General features: G+C 35.3%; 1 protein-coding gene across 5 annotated transcripts in view; it reads left to right on the forward strand.

Annotated features, from left to right (window-relative positions):
- Positions 1-23,912, forward strand: part of LOC110459051 — a 96,417-nt gene that overhangs the window by 13,300 nt on the left and 59,205 nt on the right. For all 5 annotated transcript variants that reach the window (XR_002463854.1, XR_002463853.1, XM_021511092.1 and 2 more), the window contains exons 6-9: positions 1,651-1,764; positions 12,999-13,081; positions 13,707-13,790; positions 16,997-17,111. Coding sequence is in view for 3 of the 5 variants with exons in the window: in XM_021511092.1 (XP_021366767.1) it covers positions 1,651-1,764; positions 12,999-13,081; positions 13,707-13,790; positions 16,997-17,111 (396 nt within the window). In the remaining 2 variants the exon portion in view is untranslated. The remainder of the gene's footprint in view (positions 1-1,650; positions 1,765-12,998; positions 13,082-13,706; positions 13,791-16,996; positions 17,112-23,912) is intronic.

Raw genomic sequence — 23,912 nt, forward strand, 5'->3', positions numbered from 1 at the left:
TCTACTACCTCCCCCCCTCCCCCATTATATAAACAAATATCCTCAGTGTCTGACGCGACACAACCGAGGAGTTTCTAGGTAAGGCTGTTACATCCTCTACCCTCTCCCACACCCTAATATCATCATTGCTAGACAAAACACACCTGAGGAGTCGCTAGGTAAGGCTGTTACATCCTCCACCCTCTCCCACACCCTAATATCATCATTGCTAGAAAAGTACACACATGAGGAGTCTCTAGGTAAGGCGGTTATATCCTCCACCCTCCTCCACACCCTAATATCATCATTGCTAGACAAAACACACCTGAGGAGTTTCTAGGTAAGGCGGTTATATCCTCCACCCTCCCCCACACCCTAATATCATCATTGCTAGACAAAACACACCTGAGAAGTCTCTAGGTAAGGCTGTTACATCCTTCACCCTCCACACACCCTAATATCAACAATGCAACCTAGAGTCTCTAGGTAAGAATGCTACATCTAATCCTCATTTCTAAATAATATATCCCTTGCTCTGTAGCCCTTTGACTTTTCATCACACTAACCTCCTTATGTCACAAACCCTGTAGTGTCCGTCTCACTGAACCCCTAAACTTTGCCAAGCTCCTCGTCTAATCTTGAGTCACTAGTATCATTAACCTAACTCCATATCCATTTCACATGTATCACCTTTCAGCCTTACTAACTTAAGAATCCTTGCCTCATAGTCCCAAAACTAGGACATTCTATCTCTCAAGCCGAACTGACCTACCTCCAAGCCTTCAAACATTGTGTAACCTTGACCTTCCCTTAGTGTGTCCCTGTAGCTTGCCCCAACCTTCTCCAGTAATATAGCAATATCAGAGATCTGTCGTTGATACCATGAGTACAAATAAGTCATGTATCTATACTGTTAATCTTCAAAGAGAATTTTCTATGTGGTGTTATACGTACATTGACCTGTTTAGAGTGCTCAATTTGTCTTGTGAATAATTCATGTGTCTATTAGGATATTTACATATCTCACTCTAACAAGTCAGGTGATTTCTAAATTTGTTCTGTATGTATGCATGCATAAAACACATTAAAATCTTGGAGTTAATATTTACGGTATGTCTCTCATTCAAATGAATGAAGACATTCTATTTCTGTCTTTTCTGTTTCTTTTTCTGAAATTATCTGGATTGGGATGCACCTTTTAGACCTTAAAAGCTATCTTGATAAGACTTGATGTATATATTGCATCACCTTAAGGAGATGAGCAGTGAACTAGAATTAGTTCCCCCGTAATCTTGACTGACTTAAAGATCAAAGGTCCGATAAGTGTAAAATTTCCAGCAAAATCTTGTCTCAGCCATAAATAACTTTTGAACTGTTAAAGATATGTTGATGAAATATGAATACCTGCATCAGCCAATTCAAGGAAAGTGAAATTACACTGCAACCATGTCACTATGACCTTCACCTCTGGGCAAAGGTCAAATAAGTGTGCAATTCTCTAGTTTAACCCTTTCACCCCTAGGTAACTTTAGTAGACTCTACCATACATTTATCTGAGTGAGTCCATTATGGTCTATAGTGGTGAAAGGGTTAATAATATATTATATAATATCCAGTTCAATGTAATGTCCTGTGTAATTTACTGTTGATAATTCTGTGATTTTCTTACAGACACTTCTTCTCCATGGCAACAGCTTGACCTCACTGAGAACAGTCCCGCAGCATTTCCCAAAGTCCATAGTCATCATGTCATTGGCTGAAAATGAAATATTAGACATCAATGAGGTAAGTTTGTGTAGGTCATATATACATGTACAGTGTAAACTGTTTACACTGATCACTCTCCAATCCAGATCCTGTCTATAATGGCTCTGATATTTGGTCCTGGCATTTCCTCTCTTGAATTAAAGTATGTCAACTCTGTGTAATCTGAACCTGTCTACTGTGGAAACCCAGGTTTGTTTTATCAATCCTCTTTATAAATTGATGTGCAATCCGACCTAGAAATATTAAACTTGCATGCATTGGTATTCAAATGTTTATACGCAACATCATTGCCTCTGTATAAACCAGAATCTGTTTCAGTACCAGTAATTTACAGTTTAGACAAGGTTTACTGTATAAGGATTGACTTGAAAATGCCTCTTTTCCCTTTTACACACATAAAAATGCTTGCAAAACAATTTGATTATATTACTGTACATCAATTACTCTTCCGATATTTTTTTATTTTTTCGTGATTTTGTTCTTCCATCAACCTATTAGAAAAAAAATGAATTTATGGAACATAAACAACCATATGAGCCTTTTGGAATATGTTTGAATGAATATTTGTGAGATATCTTAAGAAAAAAAGCCATCTCTTCTTATGAATTAAATGAAATGTATATCACGTAGAAAGAGAGATTTGACAGTATTGTTAGACTTAAAGCATTTTCTCATTGTACAAGATGTTTTTTTCCGCTATAGCAATTTATTTTTCTTGCATTAGGTCTTTGTGAAAACAGATTGGGGTAGCATGAAAACATAAAAGGTACAATTTTGGAAAAAAATAAAATTGAAAGGCTTATTGAACAAACTATTTAATGTTACTTAATTTCAAAAACTCAAGAGTGGTCATTTGATCTGAGTTATCTCCCTTTTACTGACTTATGATACATGCCTACTTTGTGTTGATCGGTACAACAATAGTTTTTTTAAGCACAGGTAAGACTTGTGTGTTTTGGTCATCACATACCCAGGTATTTCCTCACATATTCTACTTTGGCTGAACACATTATGATCATAATGTACCATGTGATCTGCAATGCAAATAAAAATCATCACAATTGATACTTAATACATAACATAGTGCTTCCCTCTATCTGTAGTTAAAACCTTGTGTAACGATATCTCCTGAACTCTTCAACAGATATTTACTTGTAGGTTATATAAACAGGTACACATTCTATTGTGACATTAAGTTTTGCTAATAATTAGATTTAGGTGGTCATCGGTCAATGTCAAAAGTCACACTGGACTACTTTTGAAATAAAATCGTTTAATATAAATAAATAAAATAAATAAATATACAACATTTGATATAGCGCCCTTTCTAGCTAACATAAGCCACTCTAAAGCGCCTTACAGTAGATTGATATACAATTTTATACAGTCAATAAATTAATTAGCATATATATATTAATCAATACAATATTGAGGAATTCGCAGGAGCTGCCTTATCAGGCGCTAACAACTAGACCTATGCCACCTGGCTAATATCTCCCTGTGTGTGTGCTGGAGATGTATCATGTTCTGTTTGTAGTGGGACCGTGCTTCCAACGGTATCATTTATAGTGCCACCTCACTTGAAAGCTACAGCACAGATACCGCAACACCCACCCTAGGCCATTTTATACTCCTCCTGGGTTGTTGGAATTGTGTGGGCAGGAGAAAAACACTTTCTCTGATATTCCATGCGTACGGCGACTTTGGGGAATTGAACCCTGGCCGCCTGCTTGGAAGGCCCGAGTGTTAACCACTTGACCAATCTGCCCATATATACTTTATATTCATGGAGGGGATATGTGTGTATGTTCAGGAGAGCCCTTGTTCCCTTGATTTGTTTTTGTGCCCAAAGATGCATATGATATATAACTAGAAATGCAGTTAGTAAAAAGTATTAGATAATTAATCCAAAGGTGTATGGTATATACATCACAGTTGATTTATTTTCTGTAGGAGAACATTAAACTATACATATTATGTAATCTGATAATAGAAGTCATGCACACCCAGTCACCTTGAAATTAATTCGGTATTAAAATTTTAATCTGCACACTAGTACCAAGACATGATTTTTTTTTTTTTTTTTTTTTTTTTTTTTTNTGCGAAGTTTATTACAGATTAATGACAAAATGTTTAAAATAATAGGTAAGATCTGATATATGTGGTGTATTGTGTAGAGACTCCTGACTTTGAACTTTGTGGATCTACAAAACATGTTATCAAGAAACACATATTTAAGAATGCTAATATCCAGTAATTCATTTTGATCCTTTTTTTGCTGAGTTATGCCCCTTGTTTGAACTAGTACTACTCCTACTGTGTATATTTCAGTGATTGCAGTTACTCACTTTAGCAATATGCTAAGTTCTTGTTAGCTCACTGGGTCCGAAAGTCCAAGGTGAACTTATGCCATATTGAGGCGTCTGACTTCTTCTTCTTAACCCCTGATTGGAATTTAACTAAATTTGACTGACAGCATCCCTAGGTGGTGGGGATTTAAAATTGTACAAATAGTGGGGCTGAGGGGCGGGGCCAAAAATGGGCAGTTTGGCTATATTGCTATAAACGACATTTTCTGTAGAACTATGCAATGGATATCGATCATATTTGATTGGAAGCATTCATGGGAGGTAGGATTTAGAATTGTGCAAATGGTGGGGCTGACCCCCGGGCTAAGGGATGGGACCAAAAATAGATTATTACTTGGAAATTGTTGAGATCCCCACCCTATAACCATATATACAGTTTGCTGAGTATAAGGAGAAGAATGCACATGGCCCTGGGGTCTTGCCCCACCCTTGGAGACATAGTCCCTGGGTCATAACTTTGAAACGGTTGAGATCTCCACCCTAAAAACTATATATACAAATGCTTGGCATAACAAATCTTATACAGATATGCTTCAAGGATTGGCTTTGGGGTCTGGCCCATTCCCTTGGATCTTATTTGGAGAATATTTTGCCATGATTGCTTAGATATCCAGGTGAGCGATACAGGCTCTTTGGGCCTCTTGTTATTTATGCAATATGTTTTTTTATCAAGCATTTCTATAATTCATGTACATGTTAATGCATATGGTAGCCAGAGTTTCCTCTGGCCCTGACAACAGACTTATAGACATTTTGACAAATAGATGTCTGATGTAGTTCTGTCAAAATGTCTAAGTCTGGTGTCAGAGCCAGAGGAAACTGGGACTAATGCATATGGATGAGTAGGGGTAATATAATTATAAGTTATAAGTGTTTTGTTATGCAATGTATATATAGTTTATCATTTTCAGGGGACATTTCTGGATGTCCCATCAAATTGTGAGAAATCTGCAATTTATTCCTGATATGACTGAAATAATTTTGATGAATAAATCGTAACTCCAAACACCATGGATAACTATTATTAATAAAAAAAAATGTTTCAGTTGAATCTATCTGCAGACACTCAACATTTAAGAGCTTTCAAAACCTACTGGATTAAGTAAATAAGATGGACCTAGAATTAAACTTCAATTTTCCACTGGCTGTGTGTACTCAGGGGTATCACGGTGATGTGCTGTCGTCATAAAAGTGTCTGTCATAGCAGTAATGCATGGTTGCCATGACAACTTAAAGTTGTCAGATGGTTAGTCATATAACAGTATTCATTAATATGATTTTAACTGTTAATTAAATGAATTTGCAATAGGACATGTACAACCAACAGCAGTGGCGGATCCAGAGACCTATCTGGGGGGGTTTCCAAATTTCCTGGGGGGGTTTCCATGTGGGGGAAAATTGAGAAAAATGGTGAAAATACATGATTTTTAAAGAAAATTCTCAGGGTGGGGGGGGTTTCCTGAAGCCCAAAAAAAAGCTCTGGATCCGCCACTGAACAGTTTGTATTGATACACAAATCATTCGAACAAGCTCAGGAAGTATTGGAATGGTATATTTGCGACCACTAAACTTTGTAAACGTAATGCTTATAGTATATTTGCTGCCTTTGCATTCAGCAAAGTAGTGGTACCGTTATATATGATATCACAGCATTAATGGTTTCCAATATGATTGATCGCCCAATTCCACGTGTTAGATTTCTGAAGGAAAAGTGTCAATTGAGACAGTGTTAAAATCTTGTTCAAAAGTCCTTAAAACTAAGTCCATTTGACGTTGACCACACATGTATACAGAGTCACCTCAATATTTGTGAAACCTTGACAGAGATGTAAGAAAATGAATTCCATTCAGACAATAGGACCAAAATTAAGGTTTCTGATCTCAGACTGTGATAAACATGAAAAATGACCCAAGTCAAGAGCTTGTTACGTTCGCAATAGCCCCATAAACACTTATACACACCATTAATTCTGTGCAGAACAAACACAAGGTTTTATCTGTTGGGGAAATGTGCTGTTGCTCTACCTGACAGGCTAATTATAACATCTCAGCATGGGTCCGGAGAAAAGTAGCATTGATTTCTGTATTGATATCAATGATAGGATTTTATTTGGTTGCGTAAATTGACGAGTAAAGCCATAAAAGTGTGCTTTGTTTACAATCCATCCATTCAACGGTCCAGAACTCGCTCAAAGCCTCATTAGTGTTGTGACATTTATTAAGGTAAAATTTACAATTTTTATGGTTTTTCAAAACTAAATACAAAATACCCCGAAATCATGTCCTTGGATTCAAATTGATTGATGAATACAATAACACTTACATCTCTGTATCTATTTGACGAGAAACATTAATGGAATATTGGACTTAAAAGCTTGAAAGCTTGATTCAACCCTATTCAATTTTATTTTTGTTTAATGCCAAACGTAAAAGTAAGATTTCTTAATGAGAAAATTCCTGGCCTATTATTGGTAATCTCATAGAGAAAAACTGTAATATTGTCAATCTGTAGACTCCCATTAAAAGCTTTACCTGTATTCTGTCATTAGCATGAATAATTGTTTGTCTTGATTACCTCAGCTGGTTAACCAGATAAAAGAATGAAAGGGTACAGTGTATCTTTTCAGTTGTCATGTCAGCATGAAAGCAGTCCCTTAGATATTTTTCCATTAAAAGCCAAGCGAGCTTAGGGCTCTTAATGTTTGTCATCAACATTTCATTTAAAAGACTACTATTCTAGAACAGCTAAATGGATTTTGACCAGATTTAGTATGGAATATTCCTAGACCAAGTGAATTGAAAGTCGGAATATTCATGTACTAATGATAAAATTGTTAACAATGTAATTCTTTTCAAGAAATCTGAACTGGCCTTGATGATCTCAAGGTCGTGGAAATATTTTGACCTTCTTGTCTAGCTCAGATAACACAAGAAACGTGTCCTGATGACACTCAATGTAAGCCAGATGGGACACTTTTAAAACATTTACAAAGTTTTTAGTCCCTTACTGATATCTGCTTGGATTACTTCACCATGTTAAATTTCATGTGGGAGTCCCGATCTGCAGTCAGTTTACTAAGTGGAACTTAGAGTGAATTTTCTTGTGGTAGTATCATATAGATAAATATACCTAGATAACGTGTTATTGTAAACAGATTGACTCGTCGGGGTCAAATTAATATATAAAATATACAAATGTAATGCCAATTTATGTTAAAACAGTAGTCATTTAAAAGTTGAGTCATCAGATAATTAAATATGAGAATCAGTACCTGGATCCCATATTATCACTCCTTTCTGCCTGTAGTTATATCAATTAGTGGTGACACAGTTCTCAGATACAGTCATTACATGGAAATATAGGATGATATATATATAGCAAATGGAATAATGTAAGTTTTTTCTTGATGCCTGAAGAGACTTGAAACTATAAAATAAAATAAAAATAGTTCATTAAATGCAAGTCATGAGTACTTTTTTTTTTTATGTTAGTCGGGTGGTTTGTTGAACGGTTTTCCGTCTACTCTTCACTGACGAAGTCAGTGTTCGGTCGACCTGAAGGGGTAATTATAAGTTGCCGCTTACCTGGCCCTCTAAGATTCTTAAGTCCTGCCCATCCAGGTCACGCTCTGAGGTCGGACAGCTACTGCAGTCCACAGATCGACGTTCTTAGTGTAGTCCTCGCTGTCAACCTATGATTTTTTTAGAACGACGTCCTTAGTGTAGTCCACGCTGTCCTCCTATGATTTTTGGTGTTATTTATACCCAGTTTTATACACTGTATATATAGACCAACTTGGTGTCTGTCTGTCTATAGTGTAATAGCTGTTTAACTCATTCACCCCTGAAGACACATTTGAACTCTTCCGATTCCAAGGCTGGAATAGTTCACTATGACATTTCAGGGGTGAATGAGTTAAGGATTCCCGTACCACTGCTAAATCTGTAATTATGAATTAGAAACTTCATTTACTGACATGACCACAGCTTTAATAAATTGTTTCTGAAAAGAAATCCTTGCAGAATTTTGTTTTGACAAGATCAATAAATATGAAAGAAACATTGAAAAAAGAATACTAATGAAATCAACAATGTAGTATTCTGAAAGTGAAAATTGCAATGGGGCTCTAACCATCTTAGCTTCCTGATAAGTGGTATATCGTAAATAAAATTAAGGGGAGAATTAAGGGGAGATAACTGATGTCTGAAAAACTACAGAGGAATTCTTTAATTTAGTGCTTTGCCTGCAATGTGTTGAGATCCTTAATTAATCCTGAAACATTTCTATTTCACATACAATTGAAGAGATGACCACATCAACTGGGATGTAAATCTTGGATTAAGTCGGTGATATATATCTCAATTGATCTTCTTGTGGTCCTGTCTTGAATTGGTTTAATTCATTATTCTTATGGCCAGACAAGCAGATTCCATTTAGGGATCCGTCAAATAGAGGACACTGGCCTATATAGAGTGACTGTTAGGTATTCCACCCTCTGTATTACTACACAGTCACATTTATCATAGACATATCAGCTTACATATTCTCCAGAACTGATTTTGCTAATTAGTTCATCTTCCAGTCTCCCAGAATTCTTTGGTTATGCCCCTGATATTTTATAAATAAAAAAATAAAATACAACTTTGATAAAGCACCTTATCTAGATAACATAAGCCACTCTAAAGCACTTTACAGTACATAGATATACAATTTTATACAATTCCCCTGGTAGACTTATTAATTATTACTCAAGTAACTCAGTCAGCATATTTGTGTGTATTTGATGACTGATCAATTTTCTGATTGAACGGATGGCAATTAAACTTTCCTAGTAACCGTATATACTTACAACCCAAGTTTGATGCCAGACCATAACCATCGCAAATAATGAATGAGGCTGCTACAATCTTATAAATAATACAACAGCAACTATAGTACATTTTAGTTCTTGATCATCAGTAAACTGCTATCTGCCATCATTACACCTTATAGGCTTGTGTAGATCTAGAGGACACCCCCCTTCTGTGGAATTGTTATTGAATTAATCAGTGAATAATGTTGTCCCGTTTGTTACAGCAGATCAAGACTTATTATTAGAATAAAAGGATATGAGATAAAAGTTATATGTCATAACACAGGCCCTTGGGGCCTTTTGATATTTCTAGATATAGTGTTTACAGATGATACAAACAACACTGTGTAGATGAAATCAGGCTGTGAGCATATTTCCATTGTCTCTCAAGCATGTGCTTTACCTGTTATTGTTAATTTCCACAAAATTATTTCTTCCCGGGGCATTTTTCAAAACATGATGCATATGGCAATAATTAAATGTTTGATAAATGATTGTCAAACAGATATGAAATTAATACCCTTTTTAGCTGTCATATTGACATACTAGAGGGACCATACACAACCAGGTGCCACATATCTGATGTCAATTAAGTGTATAGAGTGTAACTTTGTACAGTAAGCATCAGCGGACCAGATTTATCATCTTGTCACCGTTTACCTCCGTAATTACATCAGGTACGCCGTTTGTGTGTTACCTGTAAACCGAGTACCAAAAAACAACTCTTATCAAAAAATTGATCTTGAAACTTGGGAAGCAGAATCTTTTTGATGACAACAATTTCCTAGAAATATCTTTTCAGTATGGATGATTGCTGTCTGTTGTATGTATTTATATGTAAACCAAGAATAAAATGTATCCTATATACAAAAGATTGTTTGTCTGATAAAGAGGCCCCGGGACGGAAGCTGGAGACTGCGGTGTCAAGCTTCCTGGTGAACCTATGTATCTAATTGTTAGACCAGGATTTTTCTTGATGAATGATTAAAAATAAATGATGACAGAAATTGTGTTTGATTAAATAATTACGGGCCTGTGAGGTGGGATACAAATGTTTCTCGGGAAATGTTATTTGACCGAGTCTAGAAAACCAGGCACCATCGGAAATGAATCAATGTCAGTGGTATGTTTAACGGTGAATACATTTATTCTTTTAGCTACATGCAATCAGTGAGTTGGCGTCAAGTCCCATGCACATTTGTCTCCAACTGTTTGTAATGTTTTCAAAATTCTGAGATAAAGTCATAGTAATTCTAAGCGAATAATACCAGCTGATTGTCAACCACTGTCGAGATTTGTAACTGAGGCATTGTATATATAGTGTTGTTAAAGATATGTCACATTTAAACCATATTAATATTGTTATCATAAAATAGGAGATCTTAGACAGCCACCATTGTCTCAAGCTAGTGGAATTATTTCAACTTTTTTGTCTAATAATAATAATAATAATTGGAGGTTCTTATATACCACTTTATCACAATCTAGTTTGTAAGTGGTCTCAAAGTGGTTCACAAATTATTACCCGTGGTTATACTTATAGGGCCTTTGCAACCAGCCAATATCTTTCTCAACTCCCTGGGGAGCATACAGCTGGTGCTGCCATTTCGGCGCTAACAGCAAGCATTCTACATTTCTAGCACTGCCCAACCACGTACTCATTTACAGCTGAGTAGACTGGAACAAGCAGAGTAAAGTATATTGCTCAAAGATACAACACAGTGCTGTGCCGTGACTCGAACTTGCAATCCTTCGGTCATGAGCACGGCATCCTACCACTAGACTACTGTGCCTCCTGGTTAATTCACACAAACATATATTATGGTATAGGCTTTGTTCAGTGGACAATGTTTTCAAACTGTTTTTCAATTATTGAATCACTCTAGAAAGATCAGGTTATAGGGTATCAATCACAACAGCGTCAGAGAGGGTTCCTTCAGAAAGACGCCAGCTAATGGGGCGAAACCGGTCGACAGACAAATAAATCGAAGAAACCTACTCCGATGCTTGTTGTGATCGATACCCTTACCTGATTCTTCTCTACTGCCCAATCACCCTGCATACTTCCGGGTATCCAGTTGAAGGGTAAAGGACCCTTAGATCCACCTGAGTACAAACGAATGGCGTTGACTCTACTCCCTGCACCACTCTAAAAAGATGATTTTTTGCATGATTTTAATCAGTAGCAACTTAAGTAATATCAGGTTGTAATTGCATTGTTGAACATTATTTTTCTAAAAGATAAAATTGTATATACATGTATTGTGCCCTTTAATGACCTTTTGCCCTCAGACCCCTAGTCTAGTGTCAAAACACAAGGTCAAGCTGTTAAATGTGTGTACAATTACTGGGCTATTATTGGCCAGGTATAAAGAATTTTTCTTCCCTTTTTGTCATTCCAAAGGCATTTAACATTGATAAAATACTAGTATATTGAATGACTCATGTAATGGTCATAGACAAATAAAAATGAAAATATGAAAAATGGACAATATCAGGGTAAGTTTTTAGGTAAATATTGATAAATATGACTCTCACATATACAGAAAGTATGTACATTAAGGATACAGTCATATAGAACGTTTTGTGTGTAGAACATATTTGTGGCTGATTTTTGAATCTAAAAAACCCCACCATCAAACAAAAGGTGAACTAGGAATGCTGTGTAAGGGCAAACATATTTTAGCCTACCGACATTCTGATGTGGGCCATTCAAATGACCTTTCATCAATGGAATGATGTCCATCCTAAAACAATCCTCATTAACATAATTTCTTAAAAAGGTATTTAATAAACTATCTCAAATTTCGTATGTAGGTTTTCTTTGGTCCTTAATTTCACATGTTTAATGTATTGCCTGGTGGCCATCTTAGATTATAAGATTTAAATTTTGCTATTGCTATTTCTCAGAACGTACAAAAGATGTCTTTCTCAAAGAGTTTCACAGGTACATTCTCCTTAGTCCTTAGCTGTGCATTCCAATTTTTTGACTGATCGCAAGAACAAGATGTTTGCCAGGTGGCCATCTTGGATTTTGACAGTTTGAGTTAGCTATCGCTATCACTATATATAGTACATGATGATTTTTTTCTCAGATTTCACAAGTAACAAGAAGGCTCTTCCCCTTAGTTGTGAAATTCAGTTTTGGGAATGGTCACAAGAACAAGAACTCGAGAACATTTGAAAGGAAATATGATATTGATGAATATTTAGTTACAAATTTTCGTAGAGTAAAGAAGTTTTGTGATGCCAGGGTCAGGAAATAGAGCAAAGTTGTCTGTTTCGAAGTATATAAACTTACAAATGCATACATGAAAATTCTATTTACTGATCATTATTAATGCAATCATGGAGTAACCTTTCTTTATTTTTTACTGATCTGTTCGCATTGTACTCATGTGTATGTGGTCTTTGCCTGCCATTATTGTTTCGAGTTTTACACTTTCAATTTAACTGAACATGGTAGCTCATTTGTAAATATGACAAATAGAATTGGTCTAATTACTGACCCTTGTGGTATTCCTGACGTGACATATTTGCATGTGGATCTAGTTTTGCAGTTCATCTCAATTAATTATATGTGATAATATTTTGTTTTGTAAACTTTGTGCTACTAAATATATATATAACGATATTCAATATGAACAAAAACTCTGCCAAAATCAAAACAAAGTTCCTTACTTAAAGATTGTAAAACTCACAGAACGGTCTCCAAGAATTCTGGCATGTATGACGACCTGTTGATTATGGACAGTCACTAATTTCTGTAGCTTGGAAAGTTCTGTACTTAACTCTGTATAAACCAGACCCTGTATAAACTGGCAAATTTTTTGGTACCAATCATATACGGTTTCAGCAGAATACACTGTAATTATGATAAGAGATGACGATTTATTTAATTACAAGGTAAACTGTGATATATTTCATTGCAGGTTAAATTTGAATTTACACATATATATATGTATATTCTGGATGATAACAAGTGATATTTTTGTAACTTCAGGTAAAATTACTATTTTGTATTTAACAGGTGATGTACCTATCTTGCCTGCCCTACCTGGAGCAGTTGTCACTGACCAATAACCCCTGTGTGCTGATGACCGCCTCAACTCCATATCCTTGTCTATATCAATCAATGGTGTCTTATGGTCATTAATTAGACTTATTAGATACGAAGATGATCTGGCCGATTTTACACCTGGTATTCTTATTCTATAGATGTATAGTTGTGCGAAAGAACTTCAGAAATTTTTCAGCTAAAGAAAAATTACATTATAAAATACTGATCAATTGTTTCAGATAATTACTTTTCTTATTCGGTTCTGGTTCCTCCACCATGAAATTTGGAATACTCTGGTTTTTATGGTGAGGTTCAAATCAATACCTTTCACAACATTTTTGACTAAAATACTATAATAAACATTTGTCCAAAACATGCCTTTTGAATGGCAAGCTATGTGTGTAATGAAATAGAAGGTGATCCAAAATACACTTGTTTGAATCAAAACTATTGAGTTACCGGTAAGTGAATAAATATTACAAAACTGCATCAGTAATGGTACTTGGTGGTTGTCATATGAAATAAATGCACAAACATAGATACCCCAATCAAAGGTTTTAGCATCAAAAATAAGTCCTAAATTTATTTCAAACAACAAAATAATTTAACTTAATTTAATTTGAAACTAATTATTGTTGTGATGAATGTTGCTTGATTTCTGTCCTTGACTGTCTGTAATGGCTTTGATGGTCGGCCTTTCATCCTCAACTGGATAAGTTCCCTCAAGGTGCTGGACGGCTACCTCATCACAGAGAAGGAAAGGTAAACTAATAGTCCATTTTGGTGTGGGCATTACAGTTTGGAGCAAGCTACTTTAAAGAGAAGGACAAGCTACCTTAAAGTAAAGGACAAGCTTCCTTAATGAGTAGGGCAATCTACCTTAAAGTGTAGGGCAATATACCTTAAAGTGTAGGGCAAGCTACCTTAAAGTGTAGAGCAAGCTACCTTAAAGTGTAGGGCAAGCTACCTCAAAGTGCAGGACAAGGTACCTTAAAGTGTAGACAAACTACCTCAAAGTAAAAGGCAAGCTACCTTAAAGTGTGGAGCAAGCTACCTTAAAGTGTTGAGCAAGTTACCTTAAAGTGTAGGACAAGCTACCTTAAAGTGTATAGCAAGCTACCTTAAAGTGTAGGACAAGGTACCTTAAAGAAAAGGGCAAGCTACCTTAAAGTAAATGGCAAGCAACCTTAAAGTGTAGAGCAAGCAACCTTAAAGTGTAGAGAAAGTTACCTTTAAGTGTAGGACAAGCTACCTTAAAGTGTAGAGCAAGCAACCTTAAACTTAAAGTGTAGGACAAGGTACCTTAAAGTGTAGAGCAAGCAACATTAAAGTGTGGGACAAGCTACCTTAAAGTGTAGGACAAGCTACCTTAAAGTGTAGAGCAAGCAACCTTAAATTGTAGGACAAGGTACCTTAAAGTGTAGAGCAAGCAACCTTAAAGTGTTAGACAAGATACCTTAAAGTAAAGGGCAAGCAACCTTAAAGTGTAGGACAAGCTACCTTAAAGTGTAGAGCAAGCTACCTTAAAGTGTAGAGCAAGCAACCCTAGGTTGGTTTGTGATCACTATTTTTTTCCAAAAATAAATTGCTAATGTAACTGCAGATTTGCCGTTGCATCAGTGTCGAAACTCATCAACCGGCTTTACAGAGGTCTGTTTGATTCTAGGTATAAGTCTGAAGCAGATTGTGTGTGCTTCATTTTACTGTGCACATCAGCGAAAAGTACAAATTGGTTTTACTGAAGTTGATGTATTTGTTTTTGAAAGGTGGTCTAATGAAGCTGAAGTAGGAGTTGATTGGCTGTCCTCGGCATGTCTGTACTCCATGTTGAAATGTCAGCATCATACCGCAAATGATTATAAACTTCTGATGTAGCCAAGTATAAAATGATCCAAATTAGGTAGCATTTCTACTCTCAAAGAACATTGAGGAATGAACAAAAAAATATAGAATATGGTCTTCTGGTGTGGTGTTGCTACATTTATATTATTTCAGTGAAAGGTTCCTTGGCAGATTGCCAACTACAAAATATATACAGTTAGTCCTTTTTCCTTCAAATTGATGTATCTAATTGTATAAAAAGCAATTATATATATAAAAAAAAAAAAAATACGAGTAAATACAGTACTTATAAAAATACATCTATATTTGAAATATATTTTTTGTTTGGCAAGTAAATACAGTACTTATAAAAATACATCTACATGTGAATTAAAACCAATGGACATTCTTTCGTTAAGTAATGTAGATTTTATTCGATACACAGAAAACATCTGGACACAGAAACATCCTAGTCTATGTTACTTTGACTTTGTCATTAATTCCACTAATCATGTTAATGGTTTTCATACAGATATGCTGAATAAAATGTTTTATCAATTATAATCAAATTATTGAAATATCATGTATTTCTTGTAACATCATCCTCTGACATTATATCTATGCTCGTTAGCTGGGACCTAATTAACCATTAATTGGTAATCAGTTTTGATGGAGTAGATTTGTGTTCTACTTTAAATACAAAACCGGCATTAAGGAGACCATCATTGATTTGTGTCCATTGTGTTGTTTGGAGAGGGTACAGTACTGTGAGGAATCTTCGCGTTCTGTTTAATGACTGCAGGCATCATGTTACTCAATATTAAATGACATATTTATATCAGAGACCATTAGAAATAACTGCTCTGGCAAAAAGTACATCGAGGGTATTGACAAAATAATACACAATGTTAATGTAGAACATTTATATAATAATAATTCAAGGTTCTTATATACCGCTTTATCACAACCTAGTTTGTAGGTCATCTCAAAGCGGTTCACACATTATTATCCGTGGTTATAGGGCCTTTGCAACCAGCCAATATCTTTCTCGACTCCCTGGGTAGCATACAGCCGGTGCTGCTGTTTAGGCGCACACAGCTAGCATTCTACAATTCTAGCACTACCCAACCACATACTCATTTACAGCTGAGTAGACTGGAACAAGCAGAGTAAAGTATCTTGCTCAAAGATGCAACACAGTGCCGTGTCGTGTCTCGAACCCGCAACCCTACGGTCACGAGCCCGGCGTCCTACCACTAGACTACCGTGCCTCCTATAGGCACCTTATACAAGTAACTAAATTATTCAAAGGTACTTGGAGGTATGTTCAGATATTTTTGAATCACATATTTTTCAAAATCACATTATAGTTATGTTTTTTCAAATAATCAAACTTGGGGTGTTTGCTTACACCTATGTACTTTGCGCATCCCCACTTTGGGCATTAAATTTCTAAAAAAAAAGTGTGCACAAGTTACGTAAGTTTTTACGGTACTTATATATATGTTCACAGGGTCATTTACAGGAAAAAAAATCATAAATCGGCGAAAGAAAATCTTACAAATCATTCACTAAAAAATCAAGATTATCTAAAAACCGAAGAATAACTTGATGGTGATGATTCCTGTTTCATAAATACTTTTGGTTTGAGTACCCATTGCACATAATTTTATGTTAAGACTTTCGGAGAGTTTCATAAATGTTGGATGAATGGAAATGGGTTTGTGTTCAATTTAGTACAGTTCAACCTGCTCAAGAGACCACCTCTATTAAGAGACCACTGTTTGTCTATAATGAAAACCTTGTATATGTGTATGATTTATCTGTGTAAACAAACACAAGAAAAATATAAGAGAAAACATTTGTCTCTCACCAGGAATTAAGGACATCATGATGTTTTTACTTGTGATGCCAGATGTGACTTTGCAAAAGTTTATGAGAAAGCGATATTACATGGAATCATAGCCAGGTTATACGATAAGACATTTTTTCCCGTAGATTTATGGTGTACATGCATTATTACCTAATGATGCTCCGCTGCACAGAACAGTTAAGAATCAAGATAATTTCTGTATAGATTGTTAGGATCATAAATCTTCATAAGGATAAAATTCACAAATGCTGACCATGCGAAAAATTTGTTTCAGACTGAAGGCTGAGTGGATTTACTGCCAAGGCAAAGGGCGGCACTTCAAGCCCGGCCATCACGTGGAAGTGGTGGAGTACCTGGCCAGTGTGTGTCCACTCACAAACTCTGCCGAGGTCAGTCTTAACCTTTCTTTATTCTAAAACTGCTAGACAACTTGTTTATCGTGTACCTCTGACAAGGAAAATTCCCAGTGCTAAGTGCTGGATTTTTTTCAGGAGCACCTGACGTCACAAGCAAATGGACTTAACTGTTACTGTAATGTCACACTATCTTGTCAAAACAGAAACAGAATTAAAAAGAGTGCCAAATTGTTATTTTCATTTCAGTAATAAATACGATAACTTTAATATAGTCATAATTAAACACCAATATATACCAATCGAAATGAAAGTTTGAGGGGATATAGGATTCCGTACGTACATACACGTACGTGGGTAAGTACATACGTACATATGTTACACTCTTTTTCATCGCTCTAGCGGCTTTATTCCTCAATGGAATTTCATGAATTTTCATGCAAGTTTCCAGTTACTGCGTTAAAGGTCAAGGTCACTTTGACTATTTTTAGAAAAACTTTGTCATTGCTCTATCGACTTCATTCCTCAATGCAATTTCATGAAACTTCATACAAGTGTTTGGTATGGCAATGCCTTAAACAAGTTCACGTTTCAGGTTACTGCGTTAAAAGTCAAGATCACTTTTACTATTTTTAGAAAAAACTTTGTCGTCGCTCTAGCAACTTCATTTCCTGTTACATATGTCACAATGTGTGAATGCGAGGGGATATATATCACTTGTGATGCTTTGTTTGTAAGATTTCTATCCTGATTGTCTACCTTGATTGAAATCTATTGACCTACAAACAGGACCTCTAAGTCTTCTTCTGATTCAGCGAGATTAAAAAACCCTGAATTTTATTGATTTTACATGATTCGAGAGTCTTGTTCTTGTTATGAATGCTATAAATCAATCTCAGTCTCCCAGAGAGATTATGTAATATCCCAATTATTACCATTGGACAGAGCTTGTATAGGCGTAAGCCTGTTGCCTGATTTAATTGGCGATTTAAAGTCAAGCAATGAAATCAAGAGCACGGTTTGCTCTTAGATATGGGAGAACAGTTGTCTACATTTGATTATTGACTGCACAATCCATTTATATTAAGCAAATATAACCCTGGATTACTTTGTCCTGATCAAGAAATAACATAGTAGGATGAGCGAAAAGGTTTTTTTATATTTTACAAATAGATTTTGTGGCCCTTTGTCTATTTTCTGCCTAAACTATAAAGACCATAGTATTTCACTGTCACTGGACAATGGTAACGTGAAGATAATGAAAATATTTCATGTTAATCGTTTTATTATCTTCCTTGATTGTAATTGATTTTTCCAGTGAAACAAATTGTGTTGCTTATATTGGCTTTTCCATACCGTTACAATGCTATAGTGCTACCTGTGGGAAAAGTAGGTTAAAGAACTATATTCACATAGTAGACAGAATTAATCATCAGGGATTGATAAAAACAAACAAATATTCCAGTGTTTCTTCCTGATTGTGTCATGTTTATCCTAATAAATTTCTCTCGGTAGCATGGGTCAATTCCTTTGGGGATCTGACATTCTCTGTATGGATGGTATTATACTGACCAATGTACAACGTTAGTAAAGGAGTTTGAGGAAGTTCTTTATACCCTTTCACCGCTGTAGACCATAATGGACTCATCCATATCAATGCATGGTGATGTCTACGAAAGTTACATAGGGGTGAAAGGGTTAGGGGTGCATGGATGATGCAAGGTTAAATGTTGATAGGGTAAGGCAAGTTACTGGGGCAAAAGGTGACTTCTTTGGACTTTGGATGGGTTCTTACGGGTAGAAGGAATTTATAGGGATAGGAGATCTACTTGTAGAGTGGTCTACAATGTAAGGTCTCCGAGAAAGAGGCGTTTCTTTTACGCTGTAGGCTGAATTCAGATCTTGGAGTAGTGCACGTTTCTTGGGGACAGGGGTTAAGAAGTAGAGAACGAGGGGGTAGGAGATGTACTTGTAGAAAACATACAAGCTGTATATATGTCAAGGTGGTCTCATAATAATTTTCATGCAAAATTCATTATTGATATGTATCCCAAATATCGTCCACATCATGAATCCCAAACAAAAGTATGTAATGAAACAAAGTGGAATCCAAACAAAATATATTATGAATCCAAACGAAAGGTACAAGATTTCATTGAAAAATTTGACTCTAGTGTTGGTTATACATGATAAGATATGACTGAAAGGACTTGGAGATTTTTATTTGAATACATATGGTATGCCTGCAGCCTCATACAGTATTATAATTTCATAGTTGGTGATGTTAACATTGTTTGATCTAAATTGAAAGCTGTATCTGGTTACGATCTTGTACAATAGATTAACGACAGAGAGGTTTCTTTGTCGAGGATTCTATTATTTATTTATTATATAGGTATGGATGAAAATGTGCCTCGGAATCGGATAAAATCAATATCGCCATCTAATGTTCATTAATTAATGTCCAAGAGAATTTACAGAGCGAGTTTGACAATGTAAACCATCAGTAGTATTGCTGACGTGGTAAACTTGTATTCTGTGGACAGGTGATGAGACGCCCCGGTTTATGTCTTACTTTGTACACAATTACTGGATGTGCTTTATATCATTGGTCACAGGAAACAGGTGTCTGTGGCCGCTCACCCTTACAGATAAAACTGGCGGTTGTCAAGCATTAGATTGAGACAACGGCCATTACAGGGACTGACATTATGTCATAATTGGCATGAGTCAGCGCATCAAATATATTTATAGAACTGGCTTGTCTTGGAGGACAATTTCATCAGTTCAGGTGTTGAAGATGTGATTAAAAGCACAGGGGCATGGCACAGGGGCATGGCACAGATTCTTACTCCACAGTCTGGGGATCTGGGCCATGCCCCTGTATAATTATATTGATTAGTGTTTGATGAACTGAGCACTTAGAAATAACTACACTAAACGATTTGAACAGACAAGTGTTCAATATTTGGTCTAATTACGCATGCTTTATTGAGGGTGCCGTAGAGATTTCAAAAATATGACTTGAATGCTATAATTATATAAAGCTTGAAATTTTCGTAATATCTGAAAGTTGATTGGTTGGTTTTGATGGAGAATGGTGCTGTTACTAGTTCGGAATGGTAATAGAATGAAAACAATGCTACCATATAACATTGTCTACTGCAACAGTAACCAATGCAGTCTTTCAGATAAATTATAAACTACTTTATGCGGGAAATCCAACTCTGGGAGTGCGATAAAAGGACTTTGTTGTCTCTGTTGCAGTCAGAAAGCAGTTAAACTAAAAGGAATGGTGTGTGAGGAATAATGTTTCTTAGTAAAAATGTCTCCCTTTTATCATTGACCTTCTGTAATGACATCATATAAATGTGATTTTTCCTACAACCACTATAGGATTCCTCACTTCCGGCTCTTTGGATAAACCTGCTAGGAGTTGGTTAACTATTTTTGGATATCAACTATAAGGTAACACCCTGGATGTGATTTCATCGCTCAATCTTCTGTTTGTGACGTCATTTTCTATTGTGATGTCATTGTTCATGGTCATTGTTTCCCTGATCCGACACAAGAACAATGTATTTTCAAAAGGAACATATGATTTTCTAGACATAATATCTGTATGTTGTGGGAGAAAAAACTCCAAAAACTTGTTATGATTGATCATCAAGTTTACCTCTTGACTTTATATAATTTCAAATTTTGATAACTCGAGTGAGATGAATATGATAACCAACCACCACTCGTTCTGGTACGTCTTTATATGTACCTGTGTAATAACACCATCGTGTAAATGTGATTATTACCTGTTTAATAACACCATCATGTAAATGTGATTATTACCTGTGTAATAATACCATCTCGTAAATGTGTTTATTATCAGTGTAATAACACCATCATGTAAATGTGATTATTACCTGTGTAATAACACCATCATGTATTGTGTTTATTATCTGTGTAATAACACCATCGTGTAAATGTGATTATTACCTGTGTTATAACACCATCGTGTAAATGTGATTATTACCTGTGTAATAACACCTTCATGTAAATGTGATTATTATCTGTGTAATAACACCATCATGTAAATGTGATTATTACCTGTGTAATAACACCATCATGTAAATGTGTTTATTACCTGTGTAATAACACCATCACCTAAATGTGTTTATTACCTGTGTAATAACACCATCGTGTTAATGTGTTTATAACCTGTGTAATAACACCATCTTGTAAATGTGTTTATTACCTGTGTAATAACACCATCATGTAAATGTGTTCATTACCTGTGTAATAACACCTTCATGTAAATGTGTTTATTACCTGTGTAATAACACCATCATGAAAATGTAGTGTGTTATCCATTTNAGTGTGTTATCCATTTTAACATCACAAGGAACATTACAATCGCATTGAATTCAGGTCAAACACAGAGATGCTTTCCTTTGCCTGTTTCACATCTAATCATTTACAAGATCTGTGAAATTACATTGTTTGATTGAAGATAGGATCAAAAGACACTTAAACCAGTTTCTTTTTATCTTAGTCATGCTAAACTTGCTGAAACTTGTTTCATAAATATAATGGGAACCCGTTTGAGATATGCATGTGTAACACGGAAGTGTTCAGCCATAACAGGAGATTATTGACTTGTTGACACGTCAACCACAGAAATAATTGACTGCTGGTCTGGACCAAGTCAAATTAGTCTTCAACAGCTTAATAAGTTAAATGAGTGTTAAATCTGAATAACTGACAATTCATAATTATTAGAATTAAAACAAAATATATGTCCTTGAATTCAAAATGTTCTCCTTCGGGTGATATTTTTCAAAAATACTTACATTTCTACAAAAAGCTAAAATAAATTGAATTTTTGAATTGACAAAATGATTTGTAACCTAACGATCCTTGATAGAACTGATTCTTGCTGAATATAAGTGTGATAAAGTTGTCTTAATGATCAATGGATAGGGCAATATGCGTTAATGATTACCATCCACATCGACAAATATCAAATAGTATGTATATTTCCAACGCCTGTAAAAGTTGAGGTGATTCTGTCAACTATGTTTAACATCAATTCATGACATTGTTAAGGATATATGCTACCAAACATTGTTTACCTGTAAAATAAAAAAAAATATCTCCATTAATCATTTGTTCTATTATCTGATTACTCAGAAAATGTTATCATGGTACGCATTCTTGCATACATTTCATATGTGTGATCAATTTATCAACAACTTGTACAAAACTACCATTCATAAGAAAGTTAATTTAGAGATTTTTGAGTGGTGAACTCTTCTGAAAAGGAGGTGTGTTTTACAGTAAACACATGCATCCTTAAAAGCTGAAATAGATATACTTGTACTACAGTACATTTTGCTTATTATCACTTCTGATTTGTCAGATGAAAATGTGATATTAACCGGAACGTGACATTAAGTAAAAACGTGTTTTTCTGACCCGGAAATTATCGTATTTAAATGTCCAAATGATATGGTATTATGGTTCTTTGTCCTTGTCAATGGTTTAGATGTTGTATGGTTATTTGGCCTTGTCAATGGTTTAGATGTTGTATGGTTCTTTGTCCTTGTCAATGGTTTAGATGTTGTATAGTTCTTAGTCCTTGTCAATGGTTAAGATGTCGTATGGTTCTTTGTCCTTGTCAATGGTTAAGACATTGTATGGTTCTTTGTCCTTGTCAATAGTTTAGATGTTGTATAGTTCTTTGGCCTTGTCAATGGTTTAGATGTTGTATGGTTTCCAGTTCCTGTCAATGGTTTAGATGTTGTATAGTAGATTTTGCTTATTATCACTTCTGATTTGTCAGATGAAAATGTGATATTAACCGGAACGTGACATAAAGAGAAAACATGTTTTTCTGACCCGGAAATTATCGTATTTAAATGTCCAAATGATATGGTATTACAAAGAAGATAGTTTAATAAAAAAAGATGTAACTAACGCGACTTTCTTTATTATCAGTGAAGTAATCGCTTTTTATTTATTTATTTCATTTAAATATGCAGCCAAAATACTTGCTAAATTCCGGCGAATTACCATTTCCATCATATTTCAAGAATCCTACAATCTTAATAATAAGAATCAATTTGAAATATGGAATTGAATGAGAAGGAACCTACAGAGAAAATAGATTGTGAAACAGTGGAGATCTGATGAACTGTAATTAGATTGAATACATTTATGTTATAGCTGGTATTTAAGTTTCTCACTTGGTAAAAACCAAAGGAATTCCTCCTTTGTTCTGATGATTCCCTGCATAGCTCTGAATTATCTATTTCTTAGACAGAAACCTTCAAAAGCCCGCGAGGTAGCTCAGTCAGGTAGCAATACAGTTGTTAAATGATGGCATCATTATCTTTAGTCAAATGATTGTTTCTGGAATATAATGGCTGTTATTATGATGTGGTTCATTTTCTCTTTGAAACAAATTCCACAATATCATTGTTAATCGTGGTTCTAAAGGACCTTATTTGAATATTCAAAGCTCAAAAGCATTTTTTTCTGTTATCGAGCATAAGTGTTTCTTAGGAATTCTGACTCGTTTAATTAAATGAAGGCTTACTGACATAAAACAGGAATCTGGTCATTGTAATGTCAGTGTTCTAAATATTGTGTGGATCTTAGTATTTGTCAGTCTGGTTGTTGTAAACGACTACCAGGGTAAGTCTTTGTCATTGTTTAAGATATCGTATGAGTCTTATTCCTTGTCATTGGTTTAGATATTGTATGGTCCTTTGACCTTGTAAATGATTAAGATTTCGTATGGTTCTTTGACTTTGTCAATGTCAATGGTTAAGATGTCGTATA

This window comes from Mizuhopecten yessoensis, unplaced genomic scaffold (assembly GCF_002113885.1).
Source record: "Mizuhopecten yessoensis strain PY_sf001 unplaced genomic scaffold, ASM211388v2 scaffold9963, whole genome shotgun sequence".
NCBI lineage: Eukaryota > Metazoa > Mollusca > Bivalvia > Pectinida > Pectinidae > Mizuhopecten > Mizuhopecten yessoensis.